The sequence below is a fragment of the Centroberyx affinis genome, unplaced genomic scaffold (assembly GCF_046629955.1).
Source record: "Centroberyx affinis isolate AG114_WGS23_722 - 3 ecotype Tasmania unplaced genomic scaffold, CSIRO-AGI_Caff_v1 ptg002451l_1, whole genome shotgun sequence".
Lineage (NCBI taxonomy): Eukaryota > Metazoa > Chordata > Actinopteri > Beryciformes > Berycidae > Centroberyx > Centroberyx affinis.
Genome location: NW_027280689.1, coordinates 71,595 through 87,931, shown reverse-complemented (window position 1 = coordinate 87,931; position 16,337 = coordinate 71,595). Strand labels below are relative to the sequence as shown.

The 16,337-nt window shown below is 40.6% G+C and overlaps 1 protein-coding gene across 1 annotated transcript; it reads right to left on the bottom strand.

Annotated features, from left to right (window-relative positions):
* Window positions 1-87: 87 nt before the first annotated feature.
* gtf2h4 (general transcription factor IIH, polypeptide 4) lies at window positions 88-15,122 on the bottom strand. The gene is made up of 14 exons (XM_071533887.1): window positions 15,007-15,122; window positions 14,205-14,323; window positions 13,998-14,102; window positions 13,701-13,832; window positions 12,688-12,873; window positions 11,423-11,531; window positions 8,914-8,982; window positions 8,708-8,791; window positions 5,465-5,636; window positions 4,760-4,890; window positions 2,370-2,417; window positions 2,173-2,251; window positions 1,580-1,641; window positions 88-423 (listed from the first exon to the last, which is right to left on the bottom strand). Exons 1-14 carry the CDS (start codon window positions 15,007-15,009, stop codon window positions 313-315), a joined length of 1,410 nt encoding a protein of 469 aa, XP_071389988.1. The 5' UTR covers window positions 15,010-15,122; the 3' UTR covers window positions 88-312.
* Between the last annotated feature and the right edge of the window lie 1,215 nt (window positions 15,123-16,337).

Here is a 16,337-nt window from a genome sequence, read left to right as displayed (position 1 = left end):
GCTTTATGCAAATAAGTCATTAATTAATTATGGGCTTATCTGCCTAAATCACATTAAAACAGACGGGGTAAAAATGAGGTAAGGTGCTCATTTTTTCAATATGACCATTTAATCCAAAACACATGGAAAGTCAATATACAAAACAATTCTACAATCTCCTCTTCACAGCCAAAGTTTTTTGTCTTGCTGCACACACACTGAACAATCTCAGCAGCAGGAGATCCCGAGATTCAGAAAACATTTGCAAATCGTCGCTACAGGAATAATTGTCCTCCAGTGTGAAATCGTTGATCCTTTTTCCTCTTCCTCCAGTTATGTGTGAGACTTCTGTCGTTTCCAGAACCTCTTGACCTCGCTGTGTCCCTGCGGCGTCACCACCATCACCCTGTGAGCAACGTTCTGCCACACCAGGCAGCCCAGGCCCTGCACAGAGACAACATTCAACAGCCTGCTGATGGAGCAACACACAATATCAGCAGTTCCCAGAGTGAATACATTAAAAAAGGTCATATGCATCTAACAGGTGCTGCAGATCTGTACGGAAGAGGATTAGGGCCACGTGAAAAATCTGAGTTCTGAGGTTAAAGTTAGAATTCTGACAGAACTCGAATACATTTTTCACATTTGGCCCCATTCCCCTTCCGTAGGTCTGTATTGGTGTAACTGCAACAGGTTAATTTGCTGGAACATTTTGTTTGAGACAAAGAACGTGGTTTAGGTTATATGAAACTTGAATGATCCCTGTGGGGGAATTGGACCGTTGCAGCAGCAAAAAAGTAATAGGATACATCAAAGGAAAACATGAAATAAATAACTTCAATACTAGGACACCAAAATCATACATGTGTCCCCAGTAGATCGCTGGCTCCGATGCTCCATGCTAACACAGCCTACTATCACTCAACATAGTGCATGCTAAAGTGTTAGCATGGAGCCTACTATCGCTCAACATAGTGTATGCTATAGTGTTAGCATGGAGCCTACTATCGCTCAACATAGTGTATGCTATAGTGTTAGCATGGAGCCTACTATCGCTCAACATAGTGTATGCTAAAGCGTTAGCATGGAGCCTCTATCACTCCACATAGTGTATGCTAAAGCGTTAGCATGGAGCCTCTATCACTCCACATAGTGTATGCTAAAGCGTTAGCATGGAGCCTACTATCACTCCACATAGTGTATGCTAAAGCGTGAGCATGGAGCCTACTATCACTCCACATAGTGTATGCTAAAGTGTGAGCATGGAGCCTACTATCACTCAACATAGTGTATGCTAAAGTGTGAGCATGGAGCACAGGAGCCAACAAAGTACACATGGATGGAGGAAAAATATGGTAAAACATGGTGTATTCCTGTAAGTAGAAATGTATGAACTCCAGCAGCAGTAGTATCAGTAGCAGCTGAACTTACTGGGACAGAAAGACAATGTGACATTTGTGCATTATGAAATGGTGGAGAATTATACTTTTACTTTTTTTCATATTAGAAAATATAATGAATTATAGGATTATATTATTAATTGTAATAAATTATTATTTGTAATTGAACTGACTCCTGGAGATAGGAAACAAAATCCAACCTGAGCTCTGTCTCGCAGCACCTCAAAGTCAGCCTGGGAGAGGAACTGGTTGTAGAGCACTCCTGATGGAGACATTGACAGGAACAACAGCAGAATGAACACACAAACAGATGAGAAATGAGGTTAAAGGCCAGCACCGAGTCAATACTCATTCGCTCTGTTACAGTTTACAACACATCGGAGAGCGAGGGTTACAACTCAGCTGTATTGACTGAGCGCTATCAACAGACTGAGGCCAGCCTCTGTCAGTCATAACCTTCAGGCAGGACAAATGAAGAAGCCCTGAGAAATCAATCAGCTTAGCAGCTCTCCAGAGAGCTGGGGCTCCACCGGAGAGCAGTTCAGCTTTCGATTAGGTTTCCTTTCAGCAAATTGATTCTAAATTCCTCCAAGCTTTGTCTCAAAACTAAAAACAACTGTGTTAATTTGGCCTGAAGCAATGACGTTTTATATTGTGAATAAAAAGATGTTTGATCCATGTTACTGAAGCCGAAAATAAAGAGCAAAAGAATCGAAAATCCATAGTCGGTTATGATTGCGAGACCGACATCCACTCCCCGTGCACTCGCGTACAAACACACGTGCACGCTCACCCTCTGTGAACTGTAGTCGATCTCTCTCCAGCTCCCACAGTCTGATCTGATCCGTTATGGTTGGAGGCAGTACCGGGGTCTGAAGGACGGAAATAGAAGGTGAAGACAGGCTGAGCGCCGTGGTGGGCCCGTCACAGGTCAGTCAGTCATTATTACTGGAATTAACAGTGTGAAAAGGACGGGTGGGTTTAATGTACCTGCTTGAGCATGACAGGGTGTGCTCTGGTCCTTAGGAAGTGGATGATCTATGAAAAAAAAAAGCAAAAGAGACATGGAAGTTACGATGGAGATTGTGCATAATAAGGTGGAGGAGACAAAGTTTCCAATGGAAACTCACATCTACAAAGAGCAGTCATAGAACCCGTTTATACCTGCTATTAATATGTGAGCTGTATCTGGATAGTTTATTTGGATATGGATAAAACACGTCAGAGCAAGGTGTAAAGGTCATGCTGCCGTATATGGCTTGGAATCAACTGTTGTTCTGTGGCCTACCTTTCTACTAGGGATGGGATGATATGCTTATGTCATAATATGATTTGATACGCGATATGGGCTTCGCGATTCGATACAGCCACGATACCGTGTGATAAATAAAAGTTTAATGACAACAAAGTATGACTGTGCAGAATTATGTTTATTTCTGAGCGACGAGTCTTTCTAGCTGTCACTGGCTCGCTGGAATGTAAACAACAATTTAAAAATGTCATTACAAAGAGCAAATAATATAATTTGGACGGAGAGCTTGTGAAATTGTGTCTACTACAGCTGAATAAAACGCAGCTAATATCACAATTCATTTTTCTGCCCCATGATATGCATTGTCACATTTTTGCACTGCGATATATCGTCCCATCCCTAATTTCTACTGAAGGTCTTATGTGGACAGAGCATGGTTTGCTGCAGCCAGTTGCACCAGCTGAGCTTAAGTTCAAACGTAGGCTAGTTTGAACGTAAAGTCTCACTAAGCCCGAGTTTACGCATTACTAAAGTTTTACCCAACTGAAATAGTTACAACGTAGACTTAAGTTTCAATTTAAAACTTACACCTACCTCCTACTAGGTGTAAAGTCCTCCGTAAAATAACCATTGGCACGGCACATCAATTTGACAGACATTTTTAACTTGCTAGAGGAGCAGGAGGGACACATCCAGGGTGGTTTATGTCGGCAACGCGTCCTCCGTGACGGATCACATCCTTTTGAACAGTATGATGATTTTGATTTATACTCGTGCTTTCGTTTTCCCCGAGCAGAGATAACGCACACAGCATCGGAGCCTAAATTAGGCTTCATTTTATAGGCTTCCCCGGTGGTGCGTTCAGACTTGGGTGTTAGCCAGTATTATAGAGTATTATAGACACTTGGGGTGATTATTTATATTCATCTATGCAGAATACGTACTTTATGCAGCGATTTCATAAAGTTTCCACGTGTCTGACATGCATATTTCAATAATTCGAACATTTCAGTCTCCCAGATGATGTAACAAGCTACATTCCTGATGTGTATATTGCTCCACTTCAATTCACTTCACTTGCTAAGGAGAGATGCTCCAGACATTCAGGTAGTATGGAGAGTGACAACACTGCAGGGGGACAGGAGGAACCACTGACTTATATCTAGGACATGAGTTTAGATCACTGAACTGACGAATAACAAATCTACAACTTTCTTTAGCCATCAATAATGGTTAATGAGGGGGAAATGCCTAACTTTTGCTCCCTTGAAAATAACGGTTAAACCACTTGATGTCACTTGTTGTCTGTATTAATTCTAGCCTAGTTGTAGGCTACTATCTAGGCTAGATTCAAGTCAAGTCAAGTTTATTTATATAGCCCTTTGTCACAAGCATGTCTCAGAGGACTTTACAGAGTGTGTCTAGCTAGGTCTAACGAAACACAAGCAATGGTGAACAAAGTTATGTAAGACAAACATAGCAAACAGAAAAACACAGGTAGGCAAGAGCGGATTTAGCAAGATAAAACAAACTACCTATTCTACATAGCCTAACATACCCGGCACCCCAGCCTTAGACCCTAAATGCACACAAGGAAAAACTCCCACGAAAAACCTTGGTAGGAAAACTTGGAAGAAACCTTGGGCGGGCTGAGGCAAATAGGGGGGGGGGGGGGGCAGATGACTGGTATAGGGTATAGGAGGCAAACTATGAATCCTTATAGCCTACTTTATACTCGATAACGTACCTATTTGTTGATGTTTTTGTAGACATTTGCAAATTTCCAAGGTTTCTAATCTTTCTGTTGCTATCGTGTAGCCATGGTTAGATGATAGTCATTGATTTTAGCTCTAGGTGCGGCACAAGGAGGTTCTATCAGGGAGGTTCTATATTAACGGTGCGGCAGGGGAAAACGTCACTGTCTGCGACAATGTTTTGGTTAGTGGTCGGTTTACGCTCTACTAGTTAAGATGTACCTTAAGTCTCATGGTGCAACTAAACAAAGACACAGCTTTAGCGTCAAACTAACTAGTTTCAACGTAACAGTTAGTGTAGACTTTACACCCTAACTTACGATAGAGCTTACGTTCAGCTGGTGCAACTGGCTGTGTGTAAAGTAGCTGGGTACCTGTTGTGCGGTGATGCCGTTGGCGATGGCCTGTTGCACGGACTCCCTCGTCACGTGAGCCACCACCACATTGGGGAACCGGTACAACATTTCACTGAAGAGAGCCACGAGAGCGATCTGAAGTTCGGAGTCTGGGAGTGAGACACAAATGCGTTCAAGTCAAGAAAAGTAAGTAAGCTTTTCATGCCGCTACAACCTGAAAATGTGCTTCGTTTTAAAGGTGCTATGTGTATCATTTTTAAACATTGTCAAATTATTTGCGATGCCTTGGTATAATTACTGTAAACAAATGAGGCCATGGAGATAATTGGAAGCCTCTATCTCACAACAGTAGTAGCTGGTATTTCTCAAAATTAAGACCACATTTCCCATAAACCCCTTGCGTTTTTGGCTTTACTGAAGTGGATAAACATGTTGGAAGTGATTTTCAATCGGCCTTTCACTCCTCCCAACATCTGTCATTGGCAGAAACTTTAGCTTTAGCTCTGTTTGGGCTGAAGAACAGCGCCCTCTTCCTGTTTTGTGCCATAAAGCAGATTTCCCGCCAAATCCGACCCGGTGGCTCACAACATAAAATTGCAGTGTAGAGGCTGCTAACCTTCACAGCAATGGTCTTGTTTATTTCATCTCTCAGCATTGATGTAGACATGGTTTATCGATGTTAAAATGCTACACGTAGAACCTTTAACCTGTATTGAGACGTACTTGTGTAGGCATAGATGCGATAGTTGGTTTCTACCACAATAAACCCCGTGTCTCCGGTCCCAGGGGTGGCACCCATGTTAGAGGAGGAGGAGGAGGAAGAGGAAGAGTCGGTAGTGACCCCTGCAGCCAGAGTGATGGCCAGTCTGGTGGGATAGTACCGCCTTGACTTCCTCTGATGAGAAAAGAGGGAAGAATTACAATATTGCGTACTGTATATACAGTGGCTATGAAAAGTATTCACCCTCCTTAGACTTTTTCATATTTTATTGTTTTACAACATGGAATCACAGTGGATTTAATTAGGCGTTTTTACCACCTATCAACAGAAAAATATCAAAGTGAAAACAAATTTCTACAAATTGATCACCTGTGTGCAATTAAGGTGTTTCAAATGATTTGAGGTGAAATACACCTCTATCTGGGGGGTCCCACAGTTGGCCAGTGCATTTCTTAACAAAAATTACATCATGAAGATGAAGGAACATTCCAAGCAAATCTGAGATAAGGTTAATGAGAAGCACCAATCAGGGGAAGGATATAATGAGAACATTTCCAAGGTGCTGAATATCCTTTGGAGCACAGTAAACTCCATTATGAAGAAATGGGAAGAATATGGGACAACTGTACAAAGTTCCAATCTCGGAACCCATCGTCTATCGGTCTGACGACGATTAGACTCTGGGGGCGATGGCCAATATTTGGGGGTTTCCGGTGTAGCCAGCGGACATCCGGACCAAGACTTCCTCTTCTGTGAGACACTTGAGACGCGAGAATGGAGTTGGAGTTGAGAGACGACGTCTACGAACGGATTGTTTCACAAGTTTTTTAGGTCCAGACGACATTTCGGCTAATCTCTATAAACAGATATCTGCATATGAGATGTCGTCTCTCAACTCCAACTCCATTCGCTCCACTCGCGTCTCAAGTTGCTAATCGGACTGTAACCAATAACCGGCGCACGGAAGAGGAAGTCTTGGCCCGGATGTCCGCTGCCTACACCGGAAACCCCGAAATATTGGCTGTTGCCCCCAGAGTCTAATCGTCGTCAGACCGATAAACAATGGGTTCAGAGATTGCTGTACATCTGGCTACAACAGACCGTTCTCAAAAACTGACTGTCTGGGCGAGAAGGGCATTGGCCACCAAGAGGCCTATGTCCAGTTACAGTGTTCCATGGCTCAGATGAGAGAAACTGTGCATACTGGGCGCCTCACCTGTGGCAAAAAGAAAGCCGTTGTCAAAGAAAACGCGTGAAATCTCTAGACTTTGCCAGAAGGCACGTGGGAGACTCTGAGACCACGTGAAGGCAGGTTCTATGCTCTGATGAGACCAAAATTGAGCTTTCTGGCCTCACCACTAAGCGCTAGGTTTGGCGCCAGCCTATCACCACGCAACACACCATCCCTACCGTGAAGCATGGTGGCGGCAGCATCATGCTTGTGGGGTTGCTTCTCTGCAGCGGGGGCCAAGCCAGGCTGTAGGCTTGTGAAGATAGAGGGTATTGAAAAGTACAAGGAAATCCTGGAGGAAAATCTGTAAGAGAACTGCGACTCGGGAGAAGATTCGAGATTCTGGCAGGACGATGAACCCCAGGCCCAAAGTAGAGAATGGCTTAAAAACAAAAAGGTCGATGTCCTGGAGCGACTGAACCTCGATCCAGTTTAATCTGTGGCAGGTCACGGCCCACATCCAGCTTGACAGCAGAGCTTGAGCAATTTTGCAAAGAAGAATGGGCAAAAAATTGCAGCGTCCAGATGTGCAAAGCTGATAGACACTCATCCAAATACTGTAGACTCAAGGCTGTAACTGCTGCCAAAGGTGCCTCTATTTTATACTGAGGGGTGAATGCCTTTGGAATCTATTACATTCCGTTTTATATTTGTCATTCATTTAGATTTTGTTTTCACTTTGACATTATAGAGTATTTTTCTGTTGATCAGTGGCAAAAAGCTTCATTAAATCCACTGTGATTCCATGTTCTAAAACAATGAGATATGAAAAAGTCCAAGGGCGATGAATGCTTTTTAAAGCCGATGTATCGATTCGTTTAAAATGATTCCACCGATTTCCTACAACATGCATTTTATATTTTTAGTATATTTTCATACAGTACATAATCTGCATTCAGTCTTTTGTGTCTCTGCAAGTTCTACTGCTGTTATTTTGGACACTCTCATAATGATGATGTACTCCATTCCTCATACTTTTCATTCATATCCTCCAGTGGTGGAAAGTAACTAAGTACATTTACTCAAGTACTGTACTTAAGTAAAGTACAAGTACCTCAAAATTGTACTTGAGTATTTCCATTTTATGCTACTTTGTACTTATACTCCACTACATTTTAGAGGGAAATATTGTACTTTTTACATTACATTTATTTCACAGCTATAGTTACTATTTACTTTTCAGATCAATATTTTATATTTAAAACATTTGATCATCTTTATAAAATAACTATAAAATAGCATTGTTATAGATTAGACTACCCAAAAGTATAGCTAAATTGTTAAGATTAGCTTCACATTGACAACTTTAAAATGCTGCTTACATGTACAAGTATGTCAATAAATCAGTATTAATTTTCCAATAATTTATGAAAAATATAACTCTCTAAATGGGGACAGTTTGCATAATGAGTACGTTCACTTTGATACTCTAAGTACATTTTGCTGCCAATACTTATGTACTTTTACTTAAGTAAGATTTTGAATGCAGGACTTTTACTTGTAATGGAGTATCTTTACATTGTTGTATTGCTACTTTTACTTAAGTAAAAGATCTCAGTATTTCTTCCACCACTGATATCCTCATACTTGTCATTCCTACCTTCTACTTAAAGGGACATTCATTATGACCTGTATCAACCTCTACTGGCAACCAGTAGCAATTGCAACCACATTGATAGAACTGATCTCCTACACAGGTTTTCTCATACTCATATTTTTCATTCATACATTGCACACATTTCATTTTTCTAGTATATTCTCATATGATATGGTTGTTTTTCTTCACCTCAGTTAGTTCTGCTACTGCTCCCCCTCTTAATGCTGCAATCCAGACTTGATACTTTACTCTTATTTCTATCCCATTTTTCTTCGCTGTCTCTTATTGCTTATGTCGCTGCTGCAACGAGGATCATTATGGTTCCTTCTTATCTTAAAAGGGGGAGATAAGGAAATGGGGGAGGAAACCGTTGGAAGTGTTATCAGTGATTCTTTTCTCTCCTCCTCGGCGCCTCACCTTCCTCTGGAAGACCAGGCCGAACTCCCGCAGGTGCTGCAGGAAGGTGAGTAACGACTCGCTCATGCCCTCCACCGAGTAATCCTGGAGGCACACGGGCAACGCGTGGTCAATAATAATAACGAAGAAAATTAAAAACCGAGCATTCGTTTCAGAAGTCCAATGCCGCATTATGACATTTGAGGATCAAAATATGACCGACTCACCCTGCCGAGAGTGGAGAAGCTGAGCTGGAACAAGAACGACAGGATCTCCACTAGATCCATCCCTCGTGTCTGCGAGAGAAAGGGGAGTCCAACGTGAAAACATATTTGTGCCGCGCTCTTAGGAAAGGGTTCTATAGAGCGGTGGTTCTCAACGTGGGGTCCGGGGACCACCAGGGGTCCTTGAGATTCCAGGGGCTCCCCAGCAAATTGAAAAACAGTTAAACTTCACCGTTATTTCATTTACAACAAGTAGTTTCTCTGTTATCTCTCTACCTACAATACAGATAGTCATGGAATTCTGCACAAAATCATATCTAACAATAAAAATATTCTCAGATTTGGGTCTGAGAGCATCAAATGGGGGTCCGTGGCTCTAATGTGGACTAAATTAGGGGTCCATGATATCAAAAAGGTTGAGAATCACTGCTATATAGTACCAGAAATTGTTCTCAAAGTCCTGGAAAAAACACTTTAATGCATGAAATGATTCAAACAGCATTAGAACAACTTTTTTGTTCTGGCTGACCCCAAGCTTTTTCTGTTGGGTTTATATCCAGAGAAAAATAATTATTGTAAAAATGAACGAACGTTTATAGATCTCTGCTTGCTTAACGCCAAAAAATGTATTGCACTGTTATGGAAAACGGTTCACAGACCAAGCACTAATCAATGGATAAGACAGATGTTATCAAGCCTTCCATTAGAAAGGATAATTTACATATTAAAGCTTAAACAGTGTATATTTGAGAATATATGGATGCCCTTCATTAATTATGTTAAGGACTTAGATTTAACAGATGATCGAGTGAATGACAAATTTTTGTGGACAATGCAGTTTCTGAGCTTGTAGAATTTTTTTTCAAATTATTTTTCTTATAAATACTTGTTATATTTTGTATCTGTTGCAATTAATATGCTCCATTTTGGTTAGATTACCATTTGTTAAAACAGGAGGAGCATTCTTTTTGTTTTTTTGTTTTGTGTTAATGCAGCAATTTTATGTTGTATTTTATATTATATGAATGTAAAAGGCTGCATTTCATGGTGTTGGAAATTTAAATAAAAATATTGTGGAAAAAAACAAAAAAAACAAAAAACATACTGGCTAATTTATTCTTATTTGCCAGTTGAGACTTTAACACATCAGAGGGATCTTTGAGTCATTATCATTCCATATAGAACGACTGCCCTAATCAAAGAAAACTTCTGATGTGATGATTTAATAACTTCTATAAATACATTTCCAGTTAAGTTTGCCTTTGATTTTAATACCTTCTCTTACTTTTCTTGAAAAAAAACCCCAAAACAAAAACATTTGTACTAGGACAAAAGCTAGCAAAATGATTCTCATTTGAAAGACTTAATGTTACTGATCTCGCGCAATAATTTCTTGCATTATTTAGTAACTTCTATAAATACATTTCCTGTCAAGTTTGCCTTTGATTGTCACCTCCTCCCTCATTTCTCTCCAATTTGGAACAGGGGCTTAGATGTTTCTCAATATTTCAGAGCTGTTCTGATTTTTTCCCCCCTCTCTCCATTCATGTTCTCCCTTTTGTTGGAAGTGGAGCGTGACAGAATGATTAGCAATTACATTTAAAGAGTCTCAACAGAAGAACAGAGTGGAAGTCTGATTGGGTCAGCTGGAGAGAACGTTTTGCGATATTAGACCTGTTTAATTTTCAACTTTTAGCCGAAAATTATAGGTTACTCAGAGCTGACAGAGCAAAAAAAGTGTTGAGATTAATTTACCTGCTCCTGCATAACCATTTTGCAGCGAGGGCAATTAATAGCTCCGTGTCACAACTTGATAGCAGTGGAGTATTAATTAGGTCCACTTTGTCCTTGTTTATTTTGTATTCATATCACTCCAGGCGATACACATTCTTTCCTCCAAACAGGCCATTGATCAGGCTCTTGCAGGCTATTAACCAGTGCCTGGTACAAAGCAGAAATCCCAGAGATAGTCTATTCCAGTGGTTCTCAACCTTTTTCATATCAAGGACCCCTATTTTAGTCCACATTAGAGCCACGGACCCCCATTTGATCAGATTTTGTCTCTCAGAATATTTTTTTATTGTCAGATATGATTTTGTCCAGAATTCCATGACTATCTGTACTGTAGGTAGAGAGATAACAGTGAAACTAAGATCAAAATAGTCATTCTAAAATGACAAAATAATGAAGTTTAACGATTCATCAATTTGCTAGGGACCCCCTGGTGGTCCCCGGACCCCACGTTGAGAACCACTCTATTCCATTTGTCTTAAACCATGTTTGTGACCCAAGAGTCTGCAGCGTTTCATTCCAACCTAACACTCCAACAGCTTATTTCACTGGTAGGTTCCTCCTGTCTGGTTGAAGGTGTGCTAATCAGTGAAATGAGCTGCTGTAGTGTTTGTTATATTGGGAGCTGCAGCCTCTCAGATGATGCCACACGGTTGAGAACCACTGGTGTATTCTATTCTAAATCTATGCAAATCTACTCAGTAGTATTCAGTAGAGGTACCTGTGCGGTGTTGAGGTACTGCAGGGTGAAATACCAAAGCTGAGAGGCCGTGTCCAGCAGGAGGAACTGGAACCCGGCTGAGGTGATGCAGGGCGCCTCGCCTGGCTCGCTGAGGAGGGGAGGACAAGATGTTAGGGAGGTTCAAGTGATCATCTGCAACATTTTGCATATGAATACATGTCCGTTTTGCTAGTCTGCTATAACACAATAGTGATTCCTCCTATATCCAGCTCATGAAAGCTTTGCCATTGTCTGTTCTAAACACCCGGTGTCTGGTAGCTCTTTCCTGGGAAAAAAAAAAAAATCTAGCGCACATGAAGTGATGCTTTTCCAGTTTGTCAGAAGAAGAACTGGGTAGTTAGCATGAGCAGCGATAGCCACCATGGCTGAACAGACAAATAAAAGAGAAACACAAACTGCATCAACAGAAAATCCAAGCTCCGCCCCCACACTGTTTGATTGACAGGGACGAGCAGTGCAGAAACACCACAGCAATGAGCGCTGAGCACCAAAGATGCAGACTAAATCGAACAATAAACCACATATCTCACTCCAAGAAGAAAATATTTACAGAATGGTAGACCAGAATCTGGACATTGCTGGAGACGATGTAACAACTCAATGGCTGATCACTGTCACATATTTTGGAATTGTCCAGCAATCCAATCCTATTGGCTAGAGTTAGTTAACAGAAATAAAATCAATGCTGGGTTTTGATACTTGACTTGACTACATATTTAGGTAATATACCAACCGAATTTAACGTTCAGGACAAGTACCTTCTTAAAGTATTACTTGTAGCTAGCAAAAAAGCAATAACTAAGAAATGGCTAGACAAGGATCCACCAACAAAAGGAGAGTGGATAGCGATAGTAAAGGAAATGTATGATATGGAGAAACTGACCTTTTCTCTAAGACTTTGTATCGATACATTTTGTAAGTATTGGTCGAAATGGTTATTACATATGAATATGGATATGACTTTTTCTCTCCTCCCTTAACTTTATGTATGTGGTTTACCAGTATTATCACATTTAATTTTTTTTTTTTCAAAAATGGGTTTGTATGTGAACTTGTTAGATAAATGTCATAAGACAATAGTCATTTTAACTTACTTTGAGGACTAGATGGACTGGGACTGATATGGACTTGAGGTGATCCTTACTTACCACGACAAAAACTCCAAAAATAAAGTGATAAAAAAAGAAAAAAAGAACACATATCTCGCAGATTGCTACTTTAACACAGCCGTGTGAGTGTGTTACCTTCTCATGAGGCCTGCCTGTATGAGCAGCTGAGCCAGGTCCTGGCTGACGGCAGCACTGGGCGAGCCCACCATGAACTGCAGGATGACCTCCCAGCGCTCCATGGCGTAGCGGTCCAGGCTATCGATGTCCCGTGCGTGGCGGTCCGGGCCGAGGGAGCTGCCCTCGTCCGCCCACGCTTTGCCCCTGTGCATGTACAGAGCAGCGGGGACGTTCGATAGAAACACTCAGAAAAGAAAAGAGTTTTGGTATGCAAATTGGGAGCCCTACTTAAAAGGAACAGTTCAGTTCAAAAGGGTTTTGCATTCAAACGACTGCACTGCGAGTCCAAAAGTCCGAGATTTACCTCATCATTTAGTGTTACTCTAGAGCAGTGGTTCTCAACGTGGGGTTCCGGGGACCACCAGGGGTCCTTGAGGGGGGTTCCAGGGGGTCCCCAGCAAACTGATCTATTGTTAAACTTCGGCATTATTTAATTTACAAGAAGTTAACACAGTTAGAGAATGTAGAAGAATGACTGTTTTGATCATAGTTTCACTGTTATCTCTCTACCTACAATACAGATAGTCATGGAATTGTGAACAGAAACGTATCTAGCAATAAAGTATTCTCAGATTTGGGTCTGAGAGACAAAATCTCATCAAATGGGGGTCCTACTGTGGCTCTAATGTGGACTAAATTAGGGGTCCTTGATATGAAAAAGGTTGAGAATCACTGCTCTAGAGGATACAGTAGCTTCTTGTGTAGTATGGCAACCAAAACAACTGGCCAACCAATAGAAAAGCTCGCTGGGATAGCATAGCACACACCGCCCCTAACCTCCTCTACTGGCTGGCCAGTCGTAAACAGGATCAGCCCATTTCCTCGTTCTGGTTGCCATTACCTGCATCTGCATCTCATTCGGTGTCGGAAAGTCGGAAATTCCCAATTGGAAGGTCCCAGCTAAACCTCTGTGCGTGCCAGAAAAACCAGCGGAGAAACACGGACCCTGTTAACGGGGGGAACTGACTTACCCGCCCAGCAGCGCTATCCTCAGGTTGTCTTTGAACACGGGGTTTAAAATGTATCCCTGCAGTCCACCCTGCAGCTGCTGGCCGTGCCACAGGCGCAGGCCCGACAACACCGACACACACTCATCATGATCCCTGCCATTTGGAAGCCAGAGCCACAAAATTAAGACTCTGATGAAAAGTGATTATCAGTGTCAAGCCTGGGAATTTTAGGAGCATGTATTCAAAGTATCTGACAAGTGTAACAAATAGTCCGTAGGCTAAAAAGGTACTGAGGGCATGACAAGATAGGTGACTCACTTCTGACTGTCTTTTTTCACCCACAGAGCCACTGCTGCCTGGGGGAGAGGCTGATCTAGGAACAGCATTCGCATCACATAATTCTTGGCCAGGGAAGGGAGCTCCCTGTAAAGGATGAGACTCAGGATGAAACTGCACATCATGATCTTCTTGAGTCATATATTTATTCGTATAGAAACATAACGCACCTAACTAAATATTACCCACCTGTAGACAGCCAAGCATGTGGCTGGATGGTTGTACAATCTGTCCAAAATCTCCGGACTCAACTCTTTCAGGTATTCGTGTAGGTTCTTGCATTGCAACTGGACGCGCAGCTTCATTTTCTAGAAAAAGAAAGAAATGTAATCAAAGACTGTATATCCTAATGGCCGACAGTTTCTTTGAAGAAAGACGTAGATCCTAACTGTCCCGATACGTGCCGTTGTCTTTTTTTGGATGCAGGAGAACGTCACACCAAAATCCATCAAAAGATCGTACAATTTAATGTCGCTTTGGTTATTGGCAAATGTTCATACCTCAAAACATATTACTCAGGACGTTTTACGATTCGCTGGGATGCACATTTCAATTCGGCATACATATAACCGACCAAAAGCACTTATTAGAATATAATTTAAACTTTTAGAACTGATTCGCCATTATTTACAGAATCTTCTTCCACCATAATACACCGCGGAGACCAGGAGCGAACAGTGTGAACGAAGTGTAAACGTTGAATTTTTATTGAAATAAATGCTGACTGGTGGATTATATGTGTGCCGAATTTAAGAGTGGCTCGTTATGATTCAGAAATGGCCTTGAGTCACAATTTATGGTCTATGTAACATTGCCACCAATTACAGTTACATTACAGTGACAGGTTTTTGAACGAAGTTTGGCCAAACCTAGAGAACGGTACGCACCGGGGCAACATCAGCCACAGTCACAACACAAAGCACGGTAAGGAGGACATGGCAACAGGGTTTAAATTAGCTTATAAGCAAAAATGAAAAAAGAGACAGTTTACCATAGAAATGGGATGTCAGATATCGCCGAATTCCTGCTTTATATAGCTAAATATTCATATGCGTCAGCATCCTCGTCGTCCGGCAAGTTTTCACCAGGACGCCATGTTTCCACGTCACGTGACCTCAAACTGAGTCTTCCTCTTGTTCAAAATACAGGAATTACTGATGAACCAGAATCCTTAACACATTTATTTTACCATTGTATACATTCAATTACTTATTGGACTCGAATAGAAGATTAGGCTATATGTTGTGTAAAACTAATCATAATATTAAAATTGAGTGTAAAAATGTCATTACACATTTTGAACAGGATATACTGTATATAACATTGAATTCATTGTAAACTTATTGATTCTATATGGTAAATTTCACATCCATAAATGCAAAATAACAAAAGTTACCCCCAATTTCACTAGATTTTTATGTGAATTTAATGAATAACACTATATACTATATGAATAAACACTAAAAAAAGTAATAAAACTGTCAAACTGTACAGTGAACTCTTTAAAGAGGAATAACATGTTTTTTTTTGTTTTTTATCATAATTTTATATTGATGAAGTTTATTTGTCCCAACTCTGTTTTTTTTTTCTTGGGTAAATAATTATTATTATTACTTTTATTTATTTAAATTCATATTCTTGTTTCTTTGTATACTACTATGCTGAGCACATGTCTGCACTGTTTGTTTGAACGTTTTTTTCAATGAAGGTTGGAGAAAAAAAATACAGGAATCGCTTTTGTGTTCTTAAACTTCATAATTATATAAATCATATGTCATATTTTATGTATTGACCACATGATACAATTATGAAAAAATAATTACTGTACTTTATAAATGTTTGATCTATTAAAATGGATGCCATTGTGGCAATGCTAATACTTAAAAATACATACAAAATACATTCTGAGAACAAGAATCTTTATTTACACAATGAAAAGTGATGAGTCAAGTCATCATAAAGCAAACAACCAACAATAGAACAAAAATCTGTTATGTATTCTGTAAAGCAGTATTTTCTGCTTTTTTCTTTTATGATGCATACTTTGTATTTATGTCAGCCTGGAAAGCTGGGTAAGCAGACACATACAACAGAGCATTGTCTAAAACAGTGGTTCTCAACGTGGGGTCCGGGGACCACTAGGGGTCCTTGAGGGCTTTCCAGGAAACTGATGAATTGTTAAACTTCACCATTATTTCATTTACAAGAAATGAACACAATTAGACAATGTATAAGAATGACTGTTTTGATCATAGTTTCACTGTTATCTCTCTACCTACAATACAAATAGTCATGGGATTCTGGACAAAATCAAATCTAACA